The sequence below is a fragment of the Xiphophorus hellerii genome, chromosome 12 (assembly GCF_003331165.1).
Source record: "Xiphophorus hellerii strain 12219 chromosome 12, Xiphophorus_hellerii-4.1, whole genome shotgun sequence".
In the NCBI taxonomy this organism is placed as follows: Eukaryota; Metazoa; Chordata; class Actinopteri; order Cyprinodontiformes; family Poeciliidae; genus Xiphophorus; species Xiphophorus hellerii.
Window position 1 is genome coordinate 10886255 of NC_045683.1, and position 19565 is coordinate 10905819.

At 39.5% G+C, this 19565-nt stretch overlaps 1 protein-coding gene across 2 annotated transcripts in view; it reads right to left on the minus strand.

Annotated features, from left to right (window-relative positions):
• sema6a (sema domain, transmembrane domain (TM), and cytoplasmic domain, (semaphorin) 6A) overlaps positions 1-19565 on the minus strand; it is a 146879-nt gene that overhangs the window by 10702 nt on the left and 116612 nt on the right. Inside the window, exons 16-18 of one of the 2 annotated variants that reach the window (XM_032579602.1) lie at positions 16202-16260; positions 15378-15398; positions 11345-11500 (exon numbers count right to left, since the gene is read on the minus strand). In XM_032579602.1, the coding sequence (XP_032435493.1) occupies positions 11345-11500; positions 15378-15398; positions 16202-16260 (236 nt within the window). The remainder of the gene's footprint in view (positions 1-11344; positions 11501-15377; positions 15399-16201; positions 16261-19565) is intronic. The other variant, XM_032579603.1, reaches the window with a different exon arrangement.

Genomic DNA, 19565 nt, shown 5'->3' on the forward strand with positions numbered 1-19565 from the left:
AATAAAAATGCAAAACTGAATTAAAACTGCTGGCAGAAAAGTGTTTTCAGTATCTACCCAATATTTCGAAGAAGAAGATGAAACTGGAATTCAACTTTTTGGACTACATGCCAAACGGTATGTACTCCATTTGGTAGTTAGTTGATATTGTGAACACACCATGAAACAAGGTGGTGGAAGCATCATGCTGTGGGGATGCCTTTCCTCCCCAGCAGAAATAACTGGTCAGAGATGATGGGAGGATAGTCAGCGCAAGAAATAATTTAATCCTGGAAGAAAACTGGTCACCTTCCAGTAGGACAATAACTCCAGAACAAGACATGAAAGTTAAAGTTCGAAAGTGCCTTTTGTCTAATCTGACTGAGGATGAGTCATTTTTGCAAAAAGTAATGGGCAAAGATGTCAGCCTTTTTTAAAATGTGTAAAGCTGGTAAAGACAAACTCCAAAGGACATGAAGTCATAATTGCAACATAAAAAAAAACAAAAAAACATATTGACTGAGTGGTGGTGAACACTAATGCATGTCAAATTTTTAAGATTTTATTTGTAAAGAAATTTGCAATACAGTACATTTATTTTGGTGGTTGGAAACTGACAAAATATTGAAAAATTTAAGTGGTATAAATCATTTTACAGGGTCTGTGTTTCCTCTTAGAGGGACTGGTGACCTGTTAAAGGTATGCCCCACCCCTTGCACACTGACCACTGTAGAAATGGCCTCATCCCCCTGCAAGGAGTACGAATGTATAGAAAAAGCAGAGACAGATTGGACAAGAAGTAATGCATCCTTTTAAACTTTAGACTTAAATATTTCTCATTAGTCTTTCATCTAACAAGCAAAGTCTTATTGATCCTGCCCAATACGTGGGACTATGTTTAGAAAATCGGTACTTTGCTCTTGTTTTTACTTCTTTCTGCTCCTCTATTAATCCTGTACCTCTTCTGCAAGCTTACAGTAACACAAAAACACAATTTCAAGGCCTTGGGTAAAACAAAAATAAGGAAAAAAAGGTGAAACTTTAAAGGCTTCTATCTTTCTTGGGAGTTGTTTCTCTCACATCAAAGCCAGAAAAGTTGCTGCAGAAGACGCCTCAGCTGTCTCACTCAAATCGCATGACTTCGGGCTTTTGAATCTAGGTGGCAACACGTCTCTCTTTTCCCATTTGCACTCAGTGATGCTCGGAAAACTTTTCAAAACTGATACAACTTGACCTTCGAGTTTCAAAGTTCTGCTAAAACCCACAGAAACCCTCTAGCCTCATCCTGACCCACAATCTTCTGGTTTTAAAACTCGCTACTTCCCCCAAATGAATTGCAAAGCATGCGGCGGCTCGACGCTTCTCTGTGTGTGATTTAGTTTTAATTTCACTCTGCCTCGGGTCTCGAGATTCAGATATTAAACACACAGCTCTGATGCTCCGATACGTCTTCATGTCAAAACAGACTGGGTCCGCAGCTGTTGTAAATCAGAAAAATTGTAATCTGCTGTGACTGGAACATGCGAATCCTCTCTATCTCTGTCTGTCCAACACACACAGAGGAACGCGTACACTCTTTTAATCTCCTCACAGGCACTGTCTGCCTTAAGCCCACAGAGCCTGTCTTTGTGTTGGTGTTGGGGAAACTTCAAAGGCGGTTAAACATCACAGAGGGGTTTTGTAGCGGGCCCTAACCTTTTGACTACTGTGTGCAGCACAGAGACGCGGTATGAGGAATGATAGAACCTCTATCAAACTCAACTGGGCTCACTCATGTGTCATGTGCTGAAAAACAGTGCAGCAGATCCTAATTATGGGAGCAGACATCTTAAATTATAACCAGTGTTTTTATTGCTGTTTGCAGCAGATTAGTAAAACATAGGTATCTGACATAAAAAAAAGACCTTTGGAGCCATGTCACTCTTCCTTTATGGATGAGAATGCAGAGGCAGAGGACATTTTCATAAAATTGAAAGGAAGGAGTGAGTACTTTTACTTTCCACAAAGATCTTTTGTGCAAGAAAAGTTGGTTGTATTTTTAAAAACAAATACGTGGAGAGGGAGGGCAGATTTTAAATCTTACCACAAGATGACAAAACATTTTTAATCTTGGCTATAAGAGGCGGATCAACCCAGAGCTCAGGGATGAGATTGCAACAAAGTAGCAAACTTCAAGTGTTGTTTTTGAGCATAAAGTGTCTCAGGTCAGAAAATGTCTTTTAGATAGGTTTTTACTTTTTATTTGCCCTCTGAAAGGACAAATGTCTGCTGACATCTATGAATGGCTTTAGTACATCAGTAACTCCTACTACTCAGTGATGTGCGGTCAGGGGAGCCAGGTAAGGTTCTGCCTCACTTGTCATCATGGAAGAATAATATAATGATAAGATACATTATATTGCTATTTTCACCCTGTGTTTTGTACTATAAAGTATTTAATTTTTATTTAGCTTATCCGATTTTGATTATTTTTTCTTCAAAATCGCTGAATTTTCACATTATCCCATTCAAATGCTCAGAAGCAAAGCTGGTGAGCAGTGAGCTGAGCCTCACCTGGGATTGATCAACCTCTCGCTAACTGCCATTCTATGAGAGCATGTTCTTCCTGTCTGTACATCGCCAGTAAAATGGTTAATAAACATTTTATCTATGAACTGATTTTTGTGTTGAACAGTGTTTGTTGTCACCAATTGTGTGTGTAACGTGTTTTGTGTGCTGAGGAGCGATCAGAAACGGCAGAGAACAGATTCGAGGTGAGGCAGGCAGTTCTCTTGCCTCATGACAGGGGGCGCTCATGATCCCAGACATTGTGACTCCACAACTGCAGAGTAAGAGACAGCGAGCTAGCTATACAGTAAATAAGGGAAGCTACACGCACCAAGTCTACGTGTAGCTTGGCTGATACACAGAGAGAGAAAAAGGTGGTTTGAGTTGTATTTCAAGGGGTTTCTCCTTTGCTGTGCAGCATAACTCTAAATTAATAATATCTATATTTCCAAGTTTGATTGAGTTAACGGATTTATTCTACCTTGGCAGCGCGGCTATGGATGACATGTGAAAGTGTAGTCTTTTTGCCCTTCAATTTTGTCCACATGCACAAAATTTCCATATGTAAACAATAACATGCAGGTGGTCTTATGACTTTGATTAAGTCAGTGCCTCACCAGCCATGAACCTCACCGCACATCACTTCTACTACTTACATGTAATACTTAGCTTCAGCTGGGACTTTTGATGTGAGCCAGATGGTTGATGGATTTTATGTCAATAACTTTACAGCTCTTCCAGCTATCACATGTATGACAATAGCTTTAAGTGACCAAATGTGTGCAACTATATCAACCACACATTATATGTATAAGTGAGACTTTTAGCTGCTCAAATGTTTTAAACAACCATTGCTTATATAGTAATCTGTTTTCAAGAATTGATGCAGGTTTGTGCATGTTGTTGACAATGCTGGTCAGAACTGGAGCACAAATTTAAGCATTGGGGTGAATAGTCCTTCTTTTTAGCCTCCAAGCTTTTGCATTCATGCAGCATTTATCTTAATTTCCTTCTCACTGGATAAATCACCACTTACATTTCAACTTTATAAGCTCACAATTGATTTGAAACTTTCCTCCTTTTGTTTTGGGTGGCATTGTGTTAATCATTGATGCTTGAATATGGTGTTCTATTTTCTCCACTTTAAAAATGGCAATTCGAACTAATGTGAGCTATAAGCTCCCTGCCAGATTTTGAAATTGATTATATATGCCTTTTAAGTGGTTCATGCTGCCTTTACTGCAGGGAGTTCTGCAGGAGAATTTTCTGTTTAGGACAAGTTTTGCTTTGCGTGTCTTCCAAAAAAGGACACTGGTTCTTATACGGTGACAGCATTTATGAAAATCTCTTTGATCCTCCTCACTGCTCGGATATTATCCCATTAAGTCTTGTGTATGTTTGTGTTCAAGAGGCACTTGCATTAATGGTATTATTCAATATTAAAGCCTTCATCAGACAATTCAGAGTTGCAGCACAGCATACTGATTAGCTCGTCAAGATATAATTAAATCTCTAATTATATCATTCTGCACCTCAGGTATTAAAAGTGATGTACTAACCTTGTAGCCAATTTCCTGCATGCAGACTGTGATATTTAATAGTCACAGTACATCGGGGTAATTCAAATATCCATGGGAACAATCATAAACTGCTGTTTGATTTCTTAAACTGACAATACTAAAGATTAAGGACAGAGTTGTTACAATATATGGCTTAGGATGGCATAAGTAAATAAAATTATAGAGCTAATTATTGCCACAGTGCAGGAATATCACATATTGGCATATTGAATATGGAGTTGGCAGAAATTGTTTTACTCAAACTATTGAATTCTTAAAACAATAAAAAAAATAGGTGGGAAAGTAATTAACATTGATTCCTGATGTTGACCTGCTTAAGTGTATTTTATTATGCCATAATTACAGAGTAATATTTTAATAAACAGGAAGAAAACCACCAGAGAACAAACAATGAGCTTGTATTTTATTGAGTGGTACGCTCAATGAATATAATTAATATGAGTGTTACGTAAAACAAAAACTGACATCTTAATGTGGATGAGAAATTTGTGAAGTCAAAAGAATGACCAGTCATGGTTTGACTGATTTTTCTTTTTTTTCTTGCTTTCTTTGTGGGGTCCAGCAAAGGCAAAAGCTGTTCTGGTGCAACAAAAACATGAAAGCTGTAAATGTGTGTAGAAAACAGAGGCGGCCTTAGAGAACAATGAGCTAATCAGCCGAGGAAATTATGGCTTGTGGGTTGATGTCAGTCAAGGAAGTGCGTAAATGCTGCGGGAAAAAACATACGGCCCATTGTCTTTATGACTCAAAATGAGCTGCAAATAATTTCTCGGCTGCACAAAAGCCTGAACACGCTTTAGCTGAAAGGAGACACAATAAAGCTCAAGTAACACAAAGGTGACTGTTTTAAAGTAGAAGGGATTTTAGTTTTACAGTTGGATCTTTTAACTCATTCTTGTTTCTATGAAACACTGAATTTTATTTTTTTCTTTCTGAAAGGGACATTGCACCAATCTTTAACTTAAGTCCCACCATGGCTTTTTATACAGGATTAGAGTAAATCCAATCATTCAGCTAGTGGGACATAACCCTCTAGGCACAATATTGCTGAAAAGACAAAAAACTGACACTATCTAGCAAAGTATTTTCTGTTTTTGCTAACATTTTCTGTACCTTGGAAAATGGTAAACTTTGCTCTAAACTAGCCTGTTTGGTGCTAGGTTTGAACTTGAGCACCACAGCTAAATCCAAATGCATTGACTTGCAGCCATGTGACTGGCTGATTCACTATTTGTGCTAACAAGCAGTTGAACAGGTGTAGAAATTAAAACCAACTTCTACATCAGTTGGAAAATAAAATTAGATTTTGATTTCTTTGCTGTAGTGTTCCGTTACCAACTTAAACATGTAACATTATATATTCACATTGCATCCTAAATGACAGTGGGGAAGTATTCTTTCAAATTCTGTTTCCCACAGAGTGAGATGAAGAGAAATTGGAGACACATTGACAAGAAAGAAAAAGAAAAAAGTGGTCCTTCGCCGTCTACACGAGGTCACAGTCCCGTTCTATCATTGCAGCCTCACGTTGGCACACAGGTGTCAGAGAGATACCTGCAGCTGAAAATAGCCTCTGCAGAGCAGCTGTCAGTTGACAGGTCGTATTACTGTGAAATACGAGTATGGAGGGAAATCATAAATTACATTAGCGCTTGATAAGCACATCTGATCAAAAACATTGTGCTTTTTAGTAAATAAAAGCAAGAGTCTTTTCTGATTATATTTGCAGAATATAAATGGAAACAGATACTGTCCAAGATCTTGTATTTTCTACATAAACCTATATTTTAAGATATGCTTGTCTCACATGCTATCAGAAATAAATAGCTTAGTAGAATGGAAATCATTTCAAATATTCAGGGGTATGAATAATTTTGAGTGTAACGTTACATACGGCAAATATCACTAAAAATCTTTCTTTCTCTAATTATCATAACTTAGAGATTAACTAATTTATAACCACCACAATGAATTAATTTTGAACTGTTAACAGTAATCCAGTTCGTATGGCCTTTCCTTCAAAGGAGGGATGCACAATATTATCGGCATGGTATCCGCCGATATTAAGTGTAATATTTAATACCGGACATCGACCATTCCGTCAAAATAAATATAAAAGATGTTGTTTTTATATGACAAACCAGCGACAATAATGCCTGTAGCACAGAGTCATAAGAAACTGTTAAGTATTAAAGCACGGCTGATGTGCTTTTCACTTGTTGCTTGTGAACAGGTTAAGTTTAGTTTTGTGAAGATTTACAAATTTGCACTGTTTGAGAACATATGTCATAAATAGATTTGACAATAAACATAACTGGAAAGTGTTACATAATTTTCAGCCTCCCTTTTAGCATTTGCATTTGGTAGCAGGATAAATTGACAAAGATAATGCAGTATTTTAATTCCACAGCAGAGAAAGCCATGTAGTTTCATAAGTAGGTATAGAAAAAATAGAAATATTGGTATCACTTATCAGCCAAAAAATATCAATATTAGTAACACTTTAGTATATCGGCATATCGATATACTAAAACTCGATATGCCGAGTTTCAGTATATCGGCATATCAGATATCAACCAAATATCCAATATCATGCATCCCTACTTCAAAAAAGATGGTTTTGAGGAGTACATTGTTTATTTTATGTCATTACTTAATATTTAAGTAAAGATAGGCTAGGCTGACTCAAATTCTCTGTCACTACAGAAACAAAAGGAAAAACAGAGAAAAGCTATTGTCCACTCTGCAGCTGTAATATCTCAGCAGATTTTATATCACCTCAGATTCTCATCTCCTTTATTTCGTCTCCTTGTATCTCTTCCCCTTATCCTCCACATAACCTTCAGTGCAACATTATTGTTCTATTCTCTTTAATAAATCTTCATCACGTGACCCTCCATTCGTTCATCCCCAAAGTCTCTTTCCTTGAAGTCTCTTTCCATCCCCCTACTTTCCTTCCACCTCACCAATAATGAACACATAAATTGGAGCAACACAGCAGTGGTTACAGGTCGAGGTTGGGGGTGGGGGAAAGGGTGGATGTAACAGAGGGGGAGGAAGAGAAGAGCCAGGCTCGACAGAGAAGAGGTGACAGGTATCTGAGAGGAAATGGAGCTAAGGAGAGGCAGGGAATGGATTCATTCCTGCAGATAGGAGAACTGATATGACATCAGCTGCCGAAGAGACAGACTGCAACGGGAAAAACAGTCGAGAAGGTGCCAAGATGGAGGAGAAAGACAGGGACAGGGCAATGAGGCTCTGTAAAATTGGTTTGGGAATTAATTTGCACCAGGTAAGGTATAGCCTTGGAACATGCCAGCCTAGTCAGATCAGAGGTCCTGTGGAAGGGAGACTGATCACAATGGCAGCAGATGGTGGAAGGAGGAAAAGGCTGCTGATGGCTTATGGGGGAGGTGATGGAAGGAAAGGCAAGATGTGTGCTACAGAATAACATATACAATCCCATGAGAAGTATTTGCCACCTTGCAGATGTCTTTTTCTTTCCCTTTTGTATTCCACTTATATGTTTCAGATCATAAACAATATCAGACTTGGATAAACTGATTAAATACAAAATGCAGATTTCAAATTATAATTTAGTTTTTAGAGATAAAAGCCTTTCAAACCAACAATTTAAGAGTTTTCAACTTCAGACAGTCATTAGGCCTGGATGTAGCTAGTAAAATGAATCAACATAACTCCTGACCAAGCCAGAGGTTGGCTTGGATAGATTTATTTCCCTAAAAGACGAAATCATCATTTGAAAAATGCATTTTCTTTGTCAAAATCTGTTCGATGATCTGAAACATACATGTGATAAAAAAGAAAAAACAGAAGAAATCTGTTAGGGGTTACTTACTTTTTCACAGAATCTTAGCAGAGAGAGATGAGGCCTGGACAGATGCACACAAAGCTCAAATGTACTGTGAAACACGAGCAACAACACTGCTACTGCAGTGGCCCCGCTGGAATGCCAAATAATGGTGCTGCTGGGTGTTGAATATAATCATTTGTCTGTGAATCATCACTTTGCAGCATTACTAATTACTACGGTGGTGTTGGACTAATACATATTGGCAGCTCTGTAATATTCATTAGCAGATAAGATTTCTGTCTCAACTGCAAATGAAAAATTTAAGGGGTAATTTTAATTTCTTTTACATCATAAACAAGCTTGCAAATGACTTTGGATATGAGATAATATATTTTAGCTGAAGCATAAACTCCAGATTGATGGTGCTGCTGAATGTTGATTCCTCATTTCTGCTGCATAAATTTATCCAAGTCATTAAAATGTAGATGAAATGACTTATTTGCCTGGTTTCAGACTCTATAATCATTTCTCATATGTATATACCATTTTCCACTTTTAAGTTTTCACAGTACAGTTGACACCTGAAGCCAGCGATGCTTAAAAACATCAGGAAGGAAGAGGAGGCTGGATGGGTGGAGCGGGAAATGAGTACTGTTGGCTGTGGTGCTCAATTTGCCATGCTGAAAGAGCGTTAAGCTGTATGGAGGCAAAACTGTGCTTAATACCATCAAAGCAATCAACACAGTGGAAAAAAAGCAAATATATAAATAGCAAAAAAGAGGTAGTCTCAAACCAAGCCATGCAAAAACATCAAGAACTGCTCACATAAAGAAAAATAAAAGGCAAATCTCATCAAAGCTGATTTTTAGAGAAAAAGGAAAAAGAAAAGTCTGCAGAGCTGAAATTGAACCAATAAACGGTGAAACAAGCTGCAAAGGTGCCCCATAAAAATAAAAGATAATAATAATAATAACAATGATCATACAGAAAAAACAGCAGAAAGCATTGTTTTGACATATGAAGCCACGTTGTCATTACCTGAGCGTAAAACTCCAACGTTCCCTGTTGAAATGAATCTAAACCCTTTCAGGTAATTTAGGTGTAAAATGGATTTGGGCTTTTGTTGAGCCAAGTAATTCTGCATCTGCTCAGGTAAAGGCAACTGGATGTACGGCAGCATGTTGTGATGCTGGCTGTAGGCATGCTGTCTGAAGTCTCTGCCACCATTGTGCTTGGATCTACCTACTGGTGCCTCTGCTGCTTCCAGCTGCCTCTGCTGTGTTTCCATAGACAGGAAAGGCAGAAATTCCTATCACAGAACCAAAATAACGCTTTATAACTAGGAGATGGTGTGATTTATCTCTAGTCCTAGATTATGGCTCTCATGCGGAGAACCCTCACATCTGATTCGCATCGTCAAATACTTTTGAACTCGATGAGGGTATTTTTTTCCGCACAGGAACAATTGGCCTATCAGTCCCGCTTGTCAACAGTTGAATTCTTCAAAGACTCTTACAAGCTTGTGAATGAGATGGCTTCCTGTGTTCTCGCTCAGGTTGTATTCACTCCCCCAGAAGGCTGCAGACGACACAAATCTCTGTGTGAAACGAAAGCTTCCAGTCTGAGCTCAACAGCTGCTTTCTTATTGCTATGCCTGTTTTTACACTTACAGCATTTTCACTATTGAAGGAGCCGCCTCTAATAAATAACATTATCTATTAATTAAAGTTTAAAGTTTTCAGAACCCTTCAACCTTTTCAGATTTTGTCAGGATTTGGAAGGAGTTTGTATAATGTATCAATGCTAATCAGTACATTTTGGTGAAGTTGAAAAAACGTGACATAGTTTTCAGAAAAAAAAAACAAACTCTGGCCAAATTCCCTGACCAAATCTCCACAGCATGATTCTTCCACTATCATGTTTCACCACAGCTAATTTCCTACCAGACACGGCATTTTCCATACAAGCCAGATAAATTCAGTTTGGTCTTGTCCTTTATCCACATGCTTGGTTTAATCCCTTCATCACTTCTTATGTCTTTCCTTCAACAGTTTCATTTTGCCGTGAGAGAATTATGAATAACTAAAAGTTGCTCTTTAGAGAGTCCTCAACCTGAGCTGTGGATGTGTTTAGCTCCTCCAGAGTCACAACAGGCCTCTAGGCTGCTTCTTTGATTGACGCTCTCCCTGCCCCGCCTGTCAGTTTATTGTCATGTATTGATAAGTTACTGAATTTATTTAGTAAATATTCAAAGCTGGGGATGTTATTTTATAACCAAACCCTGTTTGAGCTGATCTGCATCATCATACATTGATTGCTGTTTGTTCACAGGACAGCTGAACTCAAACTGACATTAAATTATGCACAGCTGGGCTCTTATTTTCTAATTAAATGATTTATTGAGATAGTTGGTTGCACTTTTATTCATGGCTATCAAAGTAAAAGGCTAAAAACAATTGCGTAGTGTAGTTTCTATATGTATTTTTTAAGGTATAAAATAAAAAACTGCATTTTCCTCCATTTAACTGTAATGTTCTTTGACTTATGTTGGTCAATCACATAAAATCCAAAGAAAATACATTGACTCTTGTCAAATGTTCAGTAGGTTTGAATAAGTTGGCAAGGGACTCTATTATTTTATTATCAATTAATTTTTATAGCCTATATTTTTAACAATGTTGAAGCTGGTTCTAATTGCAGAACCATGAACAAGTGACGTGTTGCTTTAATAGGGTGTGTTATACGTCGGTCTGTCCCGTCATAATGAACTGGCGGCCCTCCAGAGACCTTTAAATTCCCTCCTTCGATTGGTCCCTAGTCTCCTCCTCCTCTATCCTTTTCTCTGTGACTCATTTATCCGGCGAGCTGCCCTTGAGGCAGCACAGCATTAGGCAGGTTGTTAACACAGGAGAAAAAAGGGCGTTCAATGTCATGTCACTGTGTCGCTAAGGATGGCACAGCCGGCGACCGAGGCATCTTCTCGAGGAAATAAATACATCGCCATCTTCCTTTTCAGAGTGTAATGGTCTGGATATTACATCTCCTATGGGACATTACAGTCCACAGATAATAAATCCACACTACTCTGTGTGTGTGTGTGTGTGTGTGTGTATTTGAGTGTGCATCCTAATGAGCGCTGAGTGTCTAGGTGCACATGGGTGAACGTGTGTCATCTCGCTTGTTTGCTACTTTTCTGCAGCGGGTTTTTTGTGCACAGCATGAGGCAATTTGTCCCCTAGAGAGAAAACCATCCACCATCTATACACCGCGTCAGCTGGAAGCAGCAAGGCAGCCGTAAATCTCAATTACATAAACCTCCCCTACCCCCTTCCACTTTACATCCCCACCCTTCCCCCTCATTAGCCTGTTGCCACAGGCGACAATGGACCAAACTGACTGATTTCTGTTATGTTCCAAGGCTTACCAGTGGCTTCAGGTTGAGTCTGAGAGGGCACCGCCACGTAAGGGTCCTCCCCTTTGTCTGAACTCATAGGGGGGTCCTTCCGCCCCAGGGGCCCCTCGGCTGCCTCGGGGAGGGCCGAGGTGGGAAGTGGAAGGGTGTGGTGATGGTGATGGTGGCCTGTCGGACACAGCACAGGTTAACTTTTGCTCAGAGCAAACAAGCTCCAGTGCACAGGCACAGACAGACCAGCTAGACTGCTTACACACACACACCCACCCCCCCACACACACACACACACACACGCACATTCACTCCTCACATGCATAAACACACACTCAGACAGCTGCTGGGCTGTGTGAGGGTTAACAAGGTGTTTCCCTCGAGACCCTCTGCAGCTCATTACCAATTACATGTGTGTTTCTAAGGATTGACACGTTTCCTCTTCCTGTCATTTCCCTGCGTCTCTGTCTTCCTCATTCTCCCCCCGTCTTGTTCTGATTGACATGTCAGATCTCTGCTGGGTCTGTCAGATGATAATTTCTCCACTGTAACCACAGGGTGCCCTGCTTTCATATGTAGGACAAAAGACAAACTTTCTCCTCACTGGTCCTGTTGAGGATTCTGCCTGTAACTGCTCTTTAACTACAAAGGAGCCTTTAACTCAGAACATTTTCACCCTGCTGTTTTTTGCATACTTTTGTTCATTTCAAGGTTTTGACCAGTTTTGTAGCTGTGAAGTTAAATGTGCAAAGCTACAAAACTGACCTGGAACTTGGAGTAAACTTCTTGAACTTGCAGAGTAACTCAGATTCAACGCTTTGCAAAAGCAATGACTCCTCTTAAAGTGATATTTTTCCTATGTGTCTGGATTTTATGTGATAAATCAACACAAAATATATTAAAATTGGGAATAATACATTGTCTTTAACTAAAAATAAAAATCTATAAAGGGCGGCCCACATTTATATTCAACTCCCTGAAATTCAAGTGCAATCAATTCATATCTGTCAAGTTTTAGATTTAAAAAATATGGGAAATTCTTGAGCCAGTGCTACCGTAGGAGCAGAGGATGATATACAGGAAATTTACAGGAAAATACAAATATGAGAGCATGGAGGGAAAGAGGGGTAGTTTCTGGGCAAAACAGGAGACTTGACAGGTATGTCAATTGTCAAAACTTAACCACATTGGCCAATGAAAACCATATGTGTGCTGGAAAATTAACCTTGTACGTCCTCCTGATCAATCAATCACCTTTTGATGAAACATGGCATCATGACATGGGGATGCTTTTCTTGAGTAGAGAAGTGATATATTCAGAGTTGATGGGAAAATAGATGGAGCTAAATGAAGATTAATACTGGAAGAAAACTTGGTATGTCTTGATGTCTCCCTAGTTCAACTGATTCAAATTTCTAGATGACGGTCATAAAAGAAAAAAGGATCCAGGTAATAAATCCATCGTTTGTTCAAGGTGTGTTGAACATGCTGGACACTGATCCTTGAAGACCAAAATTGGACAACTCTGGTTTAGATCGAAGCATGTTAGTGTGTTAGAATGGCCTAATCAAAGTACAAGCCAAAAGTAAACTGAAAATATGTAACAAAGCTTGAAAACTGTTGCTCACGGGTTCATCCAAACTGCCTGAACTTGAGCTACTTTACTAATAAGAATGGGTGAACATGTTCATCTGTAAATGCAAATATATTTGTAATGAATGGTGGTTTCACAAAGCATTGAATCAGAGGAGGTGAATACAAATGCACTCCACATTTCAGATTTTACTTTGTCAAAAAGTTTGAAAACCATCAATCATTTTCCTTCCACTCTGCTCTACGTGTTTGTTCATCCCAACAAATCTCAGTGAAATAGAAATGTGAGATGTGGATATGAACCTCTTTACAAGGCACTGTGAGGTTTTCTGTGGGTGATGGATCATGCTTATCTCTCTCCTGTTTACATTCAGACATTGCTTACGCAGACAGTTTTCCTCCACCCCTCTTTCTTATGCTTCTCATTGTTCTTCATGAGCAGAATTTATGCATAAGCTTTGTTTGACTGTATTTTCGAACCGTGACAATCACATTACCATCCCACATGCTAACAGTTAAGCCTCCCTACACAGTTTTGCTCCTATAAATGGGATATACCATGATGTATTTAAGCCACACGGCAAGGAGAGAAAAAAAAAGAGAGCCCTCGATTAAGAGCGACGACGCTTTTATCTACATCGGCTCTGCAGATCTCTTCCCCCAGTTACCGCTTTTGACAAGCCCTCTCCATGGAGAAGGTGACAGCATGGGAGTGTGTGTTTGTTTGAGGACGTGCACGTTCAATATGTGTTTACGCTTGTGTTTGAAGACGGGGAGGCGACACCAGGAGACTGTTCACAACAGACCCCCTCGCAGAACGCCACTCAAGGCCTCCTCCTCTTCTGTGTGGCGTGGCAATCATTAAAATGATTTATTTAACTATTGGCCCAAGGCTGAGAGATTAGTGTGACAGGCCTATTTTATAATTCATACCCCCACCAACAGGGGAAGTGCAATTCAGGCAGATGACACACATACAGGGAGCCCAGAGACTCTGCACTTCTTCCGAGATCAGGAGGGGGAAAAAAACTGCCAACGGATGCACATCCCTCTCTTTTTACAGATTAAAGAGAGGCGAGGGTGTCTCGTCTGGGGTAAAAAAGATGAGGTTTTAGAGGGTGCAATAATTTATCTTAAAATCCATATCAACCGCCAACAGATAGATAGAGGGTTTCGGGAAATGGCTGGGACCGAGTCTGGATGCAGTAAACTGGGTGTGAGTTTTTGTCTGTGCACCAAAACACACATCTCTAAGCATATTGCACACGAGGAGGGGGAACACACCAACACAGATGCTTTTTGGATGACCCTGGATCTCCAAAAAGAAGGGAAAATCACAGTGGGAGTACAGTCACATGGGGGTGAGTGAGAGGGCTTGCTGGAGAGACTTCAAAATATCTATTCTCGTCATTCTGCATGGATCTGACCGTTTTGATCTGGCAGCTGCGAGGCACTCTGTGTGTATGCGTATGTTTGAGAGAGAGCGAGATGGAGCTGAGAGGGATTCACTAAAAAGAGCTAATTTGTCCTGTGATTAGATAAAGAATATCTTTGTAAGTTTACATGTAGATGAGAGTGGCTTTGCTTCAAGTATCAGCTACTCAGGGATGATTCTGATATCAGGGTCCCACACATTTTTAAAGCCCAAATTGCAGACGACTTTCTCATTTTTCATCCTGTAGATAGAAAAGTGAAAATACCAAAGTTCACTACTAATACTTCCTGCAAAGGTGATAGATGTATTATGAATAACCAGGTGTATAACTGTTTGGTGGATGGGTGAATAAATGAATGGATGAATGTCTTAAGACAACGCTGAAGGAACCCTGATAGACTGTGGTGGATAAGAAAAGCATAGGTATGAATAAAGCTGCGTGATGATGTTTGGTGTGCATAAACACACTCTCTACTGGCCAGGTTAACATCTCGCTCTCTATCGACACCCGTCTAATGCACATAGCGAAGAACTTCCTCACTATCAAAGCCTTTAACCACTGACAACCAGATCCATCCAGTTAACAAAGCAAAGGCCATAGCTAATCAATGCTGCAGCACAAGCGAAAGAGGAAGATAGAGCTACTAAACAAAGAGTGAGGGAGAAAAATGTCTAATAAACTAACGGAATCAGTATCAAAGATGAAAGATTTTGATCTCTTTCACCTTTAAACACCAAAAGGAACTACATAAAAGCGTTAAAGTGACTGACTTTCTATTACCTTCATAACCGGAAGGGATGTCTATCAAACAGAAAGGAATGAAATCAATTTGGTTAAAACCTCGAATCATTAATAATCTGTCTTTACACATGTGGGAGGAGTTTTTCATTTGCCTGAGAGGGCAAGACTGACTGAGCTGATGAAGAGGTGTGGCTGAAGTTAAAGATTTAGGGGGGTGAAAAATGGAGCTTCAAACTCCATCCTTTTTTAGTTTGATTGCTGTGAGGTGGATGAGGAACACTTACCATTCAGTGCCACAAATGTATCTGCAGAGAAAAAGAAGAAAAATGAAAGGAAACCTGTTATTGTGGGCAATAAAAGGGAGCTTATATGCTTTAACACGATGGAAACCCATGACTTTTAAAGTAATTCAGAGTTGGCTGGCAGCTCAATATTCTCTTTTCGTCCAATCAAAGGGAATTTTTCAGGGTTCTATGGCTGATGAAGGTATAATGTTCTGGGTTAGATCATAAACGCACAAATGAAAGCGAAAGAAAAAATTATAGCCTTTCTAGAGTTATTTACTTATTTGATTCAATATCAAACATGTTTTAAAGTTTCAGGAGATTATCAACGGGGGGAACCATGTTTGCAAGTGCTAACAGAGTGCATTTGGTCCTGAAAAGAACAAATATACTGTCTCAAAGTGTGAAGAATAAAAGCCCACCTTTTAAGAATAGAGGCTGGCTTTGAATAGTCTTGTTTTTTACTTTCAATATAACAGTTCCTGTGACTTTTCACATCTACAAACTGAGTGTGCTGCTGAATTGTTTGTGTTTGTGAGGAAATTCTCGAAAAGAAACTCAGTGTTTGCCCAATGGGATACAGGACTCTATTGACTAGGGACAGGAGAAACAGCGGGGAAAGGACACAAGAGGACAAGAGCTGAAAAGGACAGATGGATGGAAGAAGCTTGAAAGAGGGAATTGTAGGGCCAGAACAGACGGGAGAAGAAAAAGTTGACTGTAGCAAAGAAGGAATCGACGGGCTGAGAGGTGAGCAGAGTTAGAGGTGGTGAGGGAGGTATGGAAAAGAGGAGGAAAGATAAGAGTGAAGAGGGCTTGCTTACTTTGGCAGTCTCCCAGGCCATCTGTGTTACCGTGCTCCACGTCCTGCTCGAAGGCTGATCTGCAGGGAACAGAGACATCATGGTCAGTGGCGGAAAACGGGGCATGCCACACCCAACAAAACTATGGGAAAGCTAACACAGAAACACATCAGAGATAGCATGAGCTGGAAACACAGCATAGGATGCAGAAAGTCCTATGCTGTGCTGGAAGCAAAGAACACCTGGCAGGCACCCTGGAGACCTGAATCAGTGGTAATGCAGACGCCAGACAGTGAAGTAAATATCTAGAACAAGAGCTGTTGCTTGGAGTGTTGAAAATAGTCTTTCTCTATGATTTATGTTGTTGGGCTTGTAAAATGACTAACACTTTGTAAGGTTGTATTTTTATGGCAGAGGAGGAGATAACACACAGCAACTTATAGCACATTCCATCTAACTTGAAGTTATGTAGAGGCAACGGTGGTAGGAGTTTGTCCCGTTACAACTGGGTTCCCGGTTTGGACTCCTGCTTCAGTCAGTGGTCAGAGGCTCCGGTGGCACCTTGCTTATGTCAGACTACCCCAGGACAGCTGTGGCTACACCGTAGCTTACCACCATCAGCATATAAATGGATGTATGAAGAACACTTTATAAAGTGTTACAATTACAAGTCATTTACCATTTATAAGCTAGAATCTGAGAAATGCCTGAAATCAGTATTTCAGCTGCAAGTTGGAAAACAAGTAGGGATTCTACTTCATGATGCACAACAAGGTTATTTCTTCCACCCAGAGGCTGGATTTATGCTGTTTAGTCAGAAGGCAGTTTTAACCAAACGTTGGCAGATATTATTGCTTATTGCTTACTTATGCTAAGTAATTACCATTAGCTACATTCACTTTTCACACTCTGACCACACAACAGGACATATTATTAAAATAAACAGCCAACATTTAATGTAGTGCTATATGATCTTATTATGGCACAGTACTGATGGAATATACCACTATCATCAGCTTAGCTTAGCATTAGTAGCTTGCTGAAAGCTCTTTAACTTTCCTTTGGCATTTTTATCAAGTTAAAAAGAGTATAAACTCTTATTTATTTTAGATTACAACAATACATTGCTTATAAATGAAAGAGCCGATGGGTGAATGTATTATTTCTATATCTTTCACTATTTATGCTAAATTAAACAGGACAGTTCTGCTGCTTTTAGTTCCTATCCAATCTATAAACATGAGAGCATGATCAATTTTCACACGTAACTCCTTGCAAGAAGAAAGAAAAAGTCAATTTCCCAATTTATTTTCATGAGTTCTTCACATTGTGCAATCTTTTCCCATCTATGCTCCATCTGACTTTATCTAGCTTGAGAAGTAATGTGAGTGTGTAGTACAATCACATGGGCTGAGAGGAGAGCAGTGGGGGGTAACCGTGCTTGAGAGCCATCATATGACAGAGTAAGAGAGATTGAGATTGGGATATGTTATTTTCTGATGCAGTCTGCACCGAGACATGCTTTATCCCTGAAAGACCACCAAGCAAGCTGTAAGGAGATCGGTGAAACAGAGCGAACCAACTGTCGACCAGGATCACGGTCACGCATGACAGTTTTTCACGGCCCACCTCGATTCCTTCCTCTGTACTCCTCCTCCTCTGTCTGTCCACCCGTCTCTCATCTTCCTCACCCTCCACTGGTCACAATCATAGCATAAAGGAGATTATTTTCCAAAACACCGTCACCTCTCCCTTGTGTGGAAAAATGTAGACCTCACAAGCTAAGGTGATTTTTGTAAGACAAGCAGAGCTTTCCATCACTTTAAAGAAACTTGAAGCCACAACACTGAAACTTTACAAGAAGAATAACATGTTCTGGTATTTATGTAAATACCTCAGCCTTTATCGTCACCCTATAGGTAGCAGAATGAGACTGACAGTAATAGCCCACCCTGCAAAGGCTTTGAATGCTAAAGCATCACAAAAATGTCAAAAAAAGATGGAAAAACTATTTTGCTTTTAGAAAAGAAATCTGAAAAATGTTAGATATATTCAGCTTCCTTGGGTCAATTCTTTGTGGAAGCACCTTTTGATGCAATTAATGCGATTGCCTTGACTTCCACTGGGTCATTCTCACAATATTAATTTGCTTTAAACTAAATCATTCTGCTGTAGCTCTTCATACCTTGGATTTTGTTTTAGAACCTATAAAACATCTCCTCCACTTCCTCACTAACATGTTTGCTGTGCTCATTGATCCTCATGATGGTCTTTGTTCACCAATGTTTAAAAAAACCTTTGAGACCTTCTCAAAAGCAGTTTTATTTCACAAAGTTGACCTATTATTAGGTGACTCCCAAAAACACGTGGCTGCACTGGATTTTATTTAAGGGTATCAGCATAAAGAATGGAGACATACATGCAAACCACTCAAATTTAAAACCATATATAAGTCCTTTCCAATTTACAATTTTGCAGTGAGAGTTATGTATGAATACAACTTATTAGTCTTCTATTAAATAGGATTTCTTCATTAACAAATTCCTTTTAAAATCCAGTACTCAACAATAAGAGTAGCGTCCTGTCTTCGTATCTGAAACATCAGTTGATCTGTTGATCTGATTTTCTTATCGTCCTCAGGCGCAGAGAAAGAGTGATAAAACTAACAGCACAGATAGTCAAAACACTCCTGATATCTGACGAATGCTCATTATAGGAATTTTATCTCTGTGCCTTGAAATGCTGTGTATTTCCAAAAGCCTTGTTGTCATGGTTCCCCATATAGGTTGATTTTAACATTATCAACTGTGGTGAGATGAAGCTTACATGGTATAAATCCCACTTGATTTGAGATGAATTGAGTTTACAGATGTGGCGTCTGGGGTTTGCTTGGCACATAGAGTCAATGAACCTCAATATGATCCCTCAGTTAAGGAGGTCATCCTCATAGCGGCTGCATTACAGCTACTGAAATGCAGTGTGTCTGAATGCAGCACTGCAGGCAGTCCATTCAGGGTTAAGAGCCCACTGCAACAGTATGGTGTAATACATATTTAAATCAGACTGGAGATGCGCTCTACAAATCTGGAGGGAACCAGGAATGGTGTTTATTATTTATCACCTAGCATCAGATATGATTATTATACTAGATGAGAGGTTGAATGAAGGGGACTTGGTTGCTGAAATGTGGGTCAGGCATAATGGTATCAATTATTCATATCAGAGGTGAACTGAAAAGCAGGGAATTTACTGTACGTACAGTATGATGCAAGTATGCAGATTGGTCCCATATAGCTGTCATTTACCTTTTTAATTTATAGCTTTCACTTCACTGGGTCTCAAACCAGCATATGGGCCCATAATATCTGCGTCTGTTCATATGATA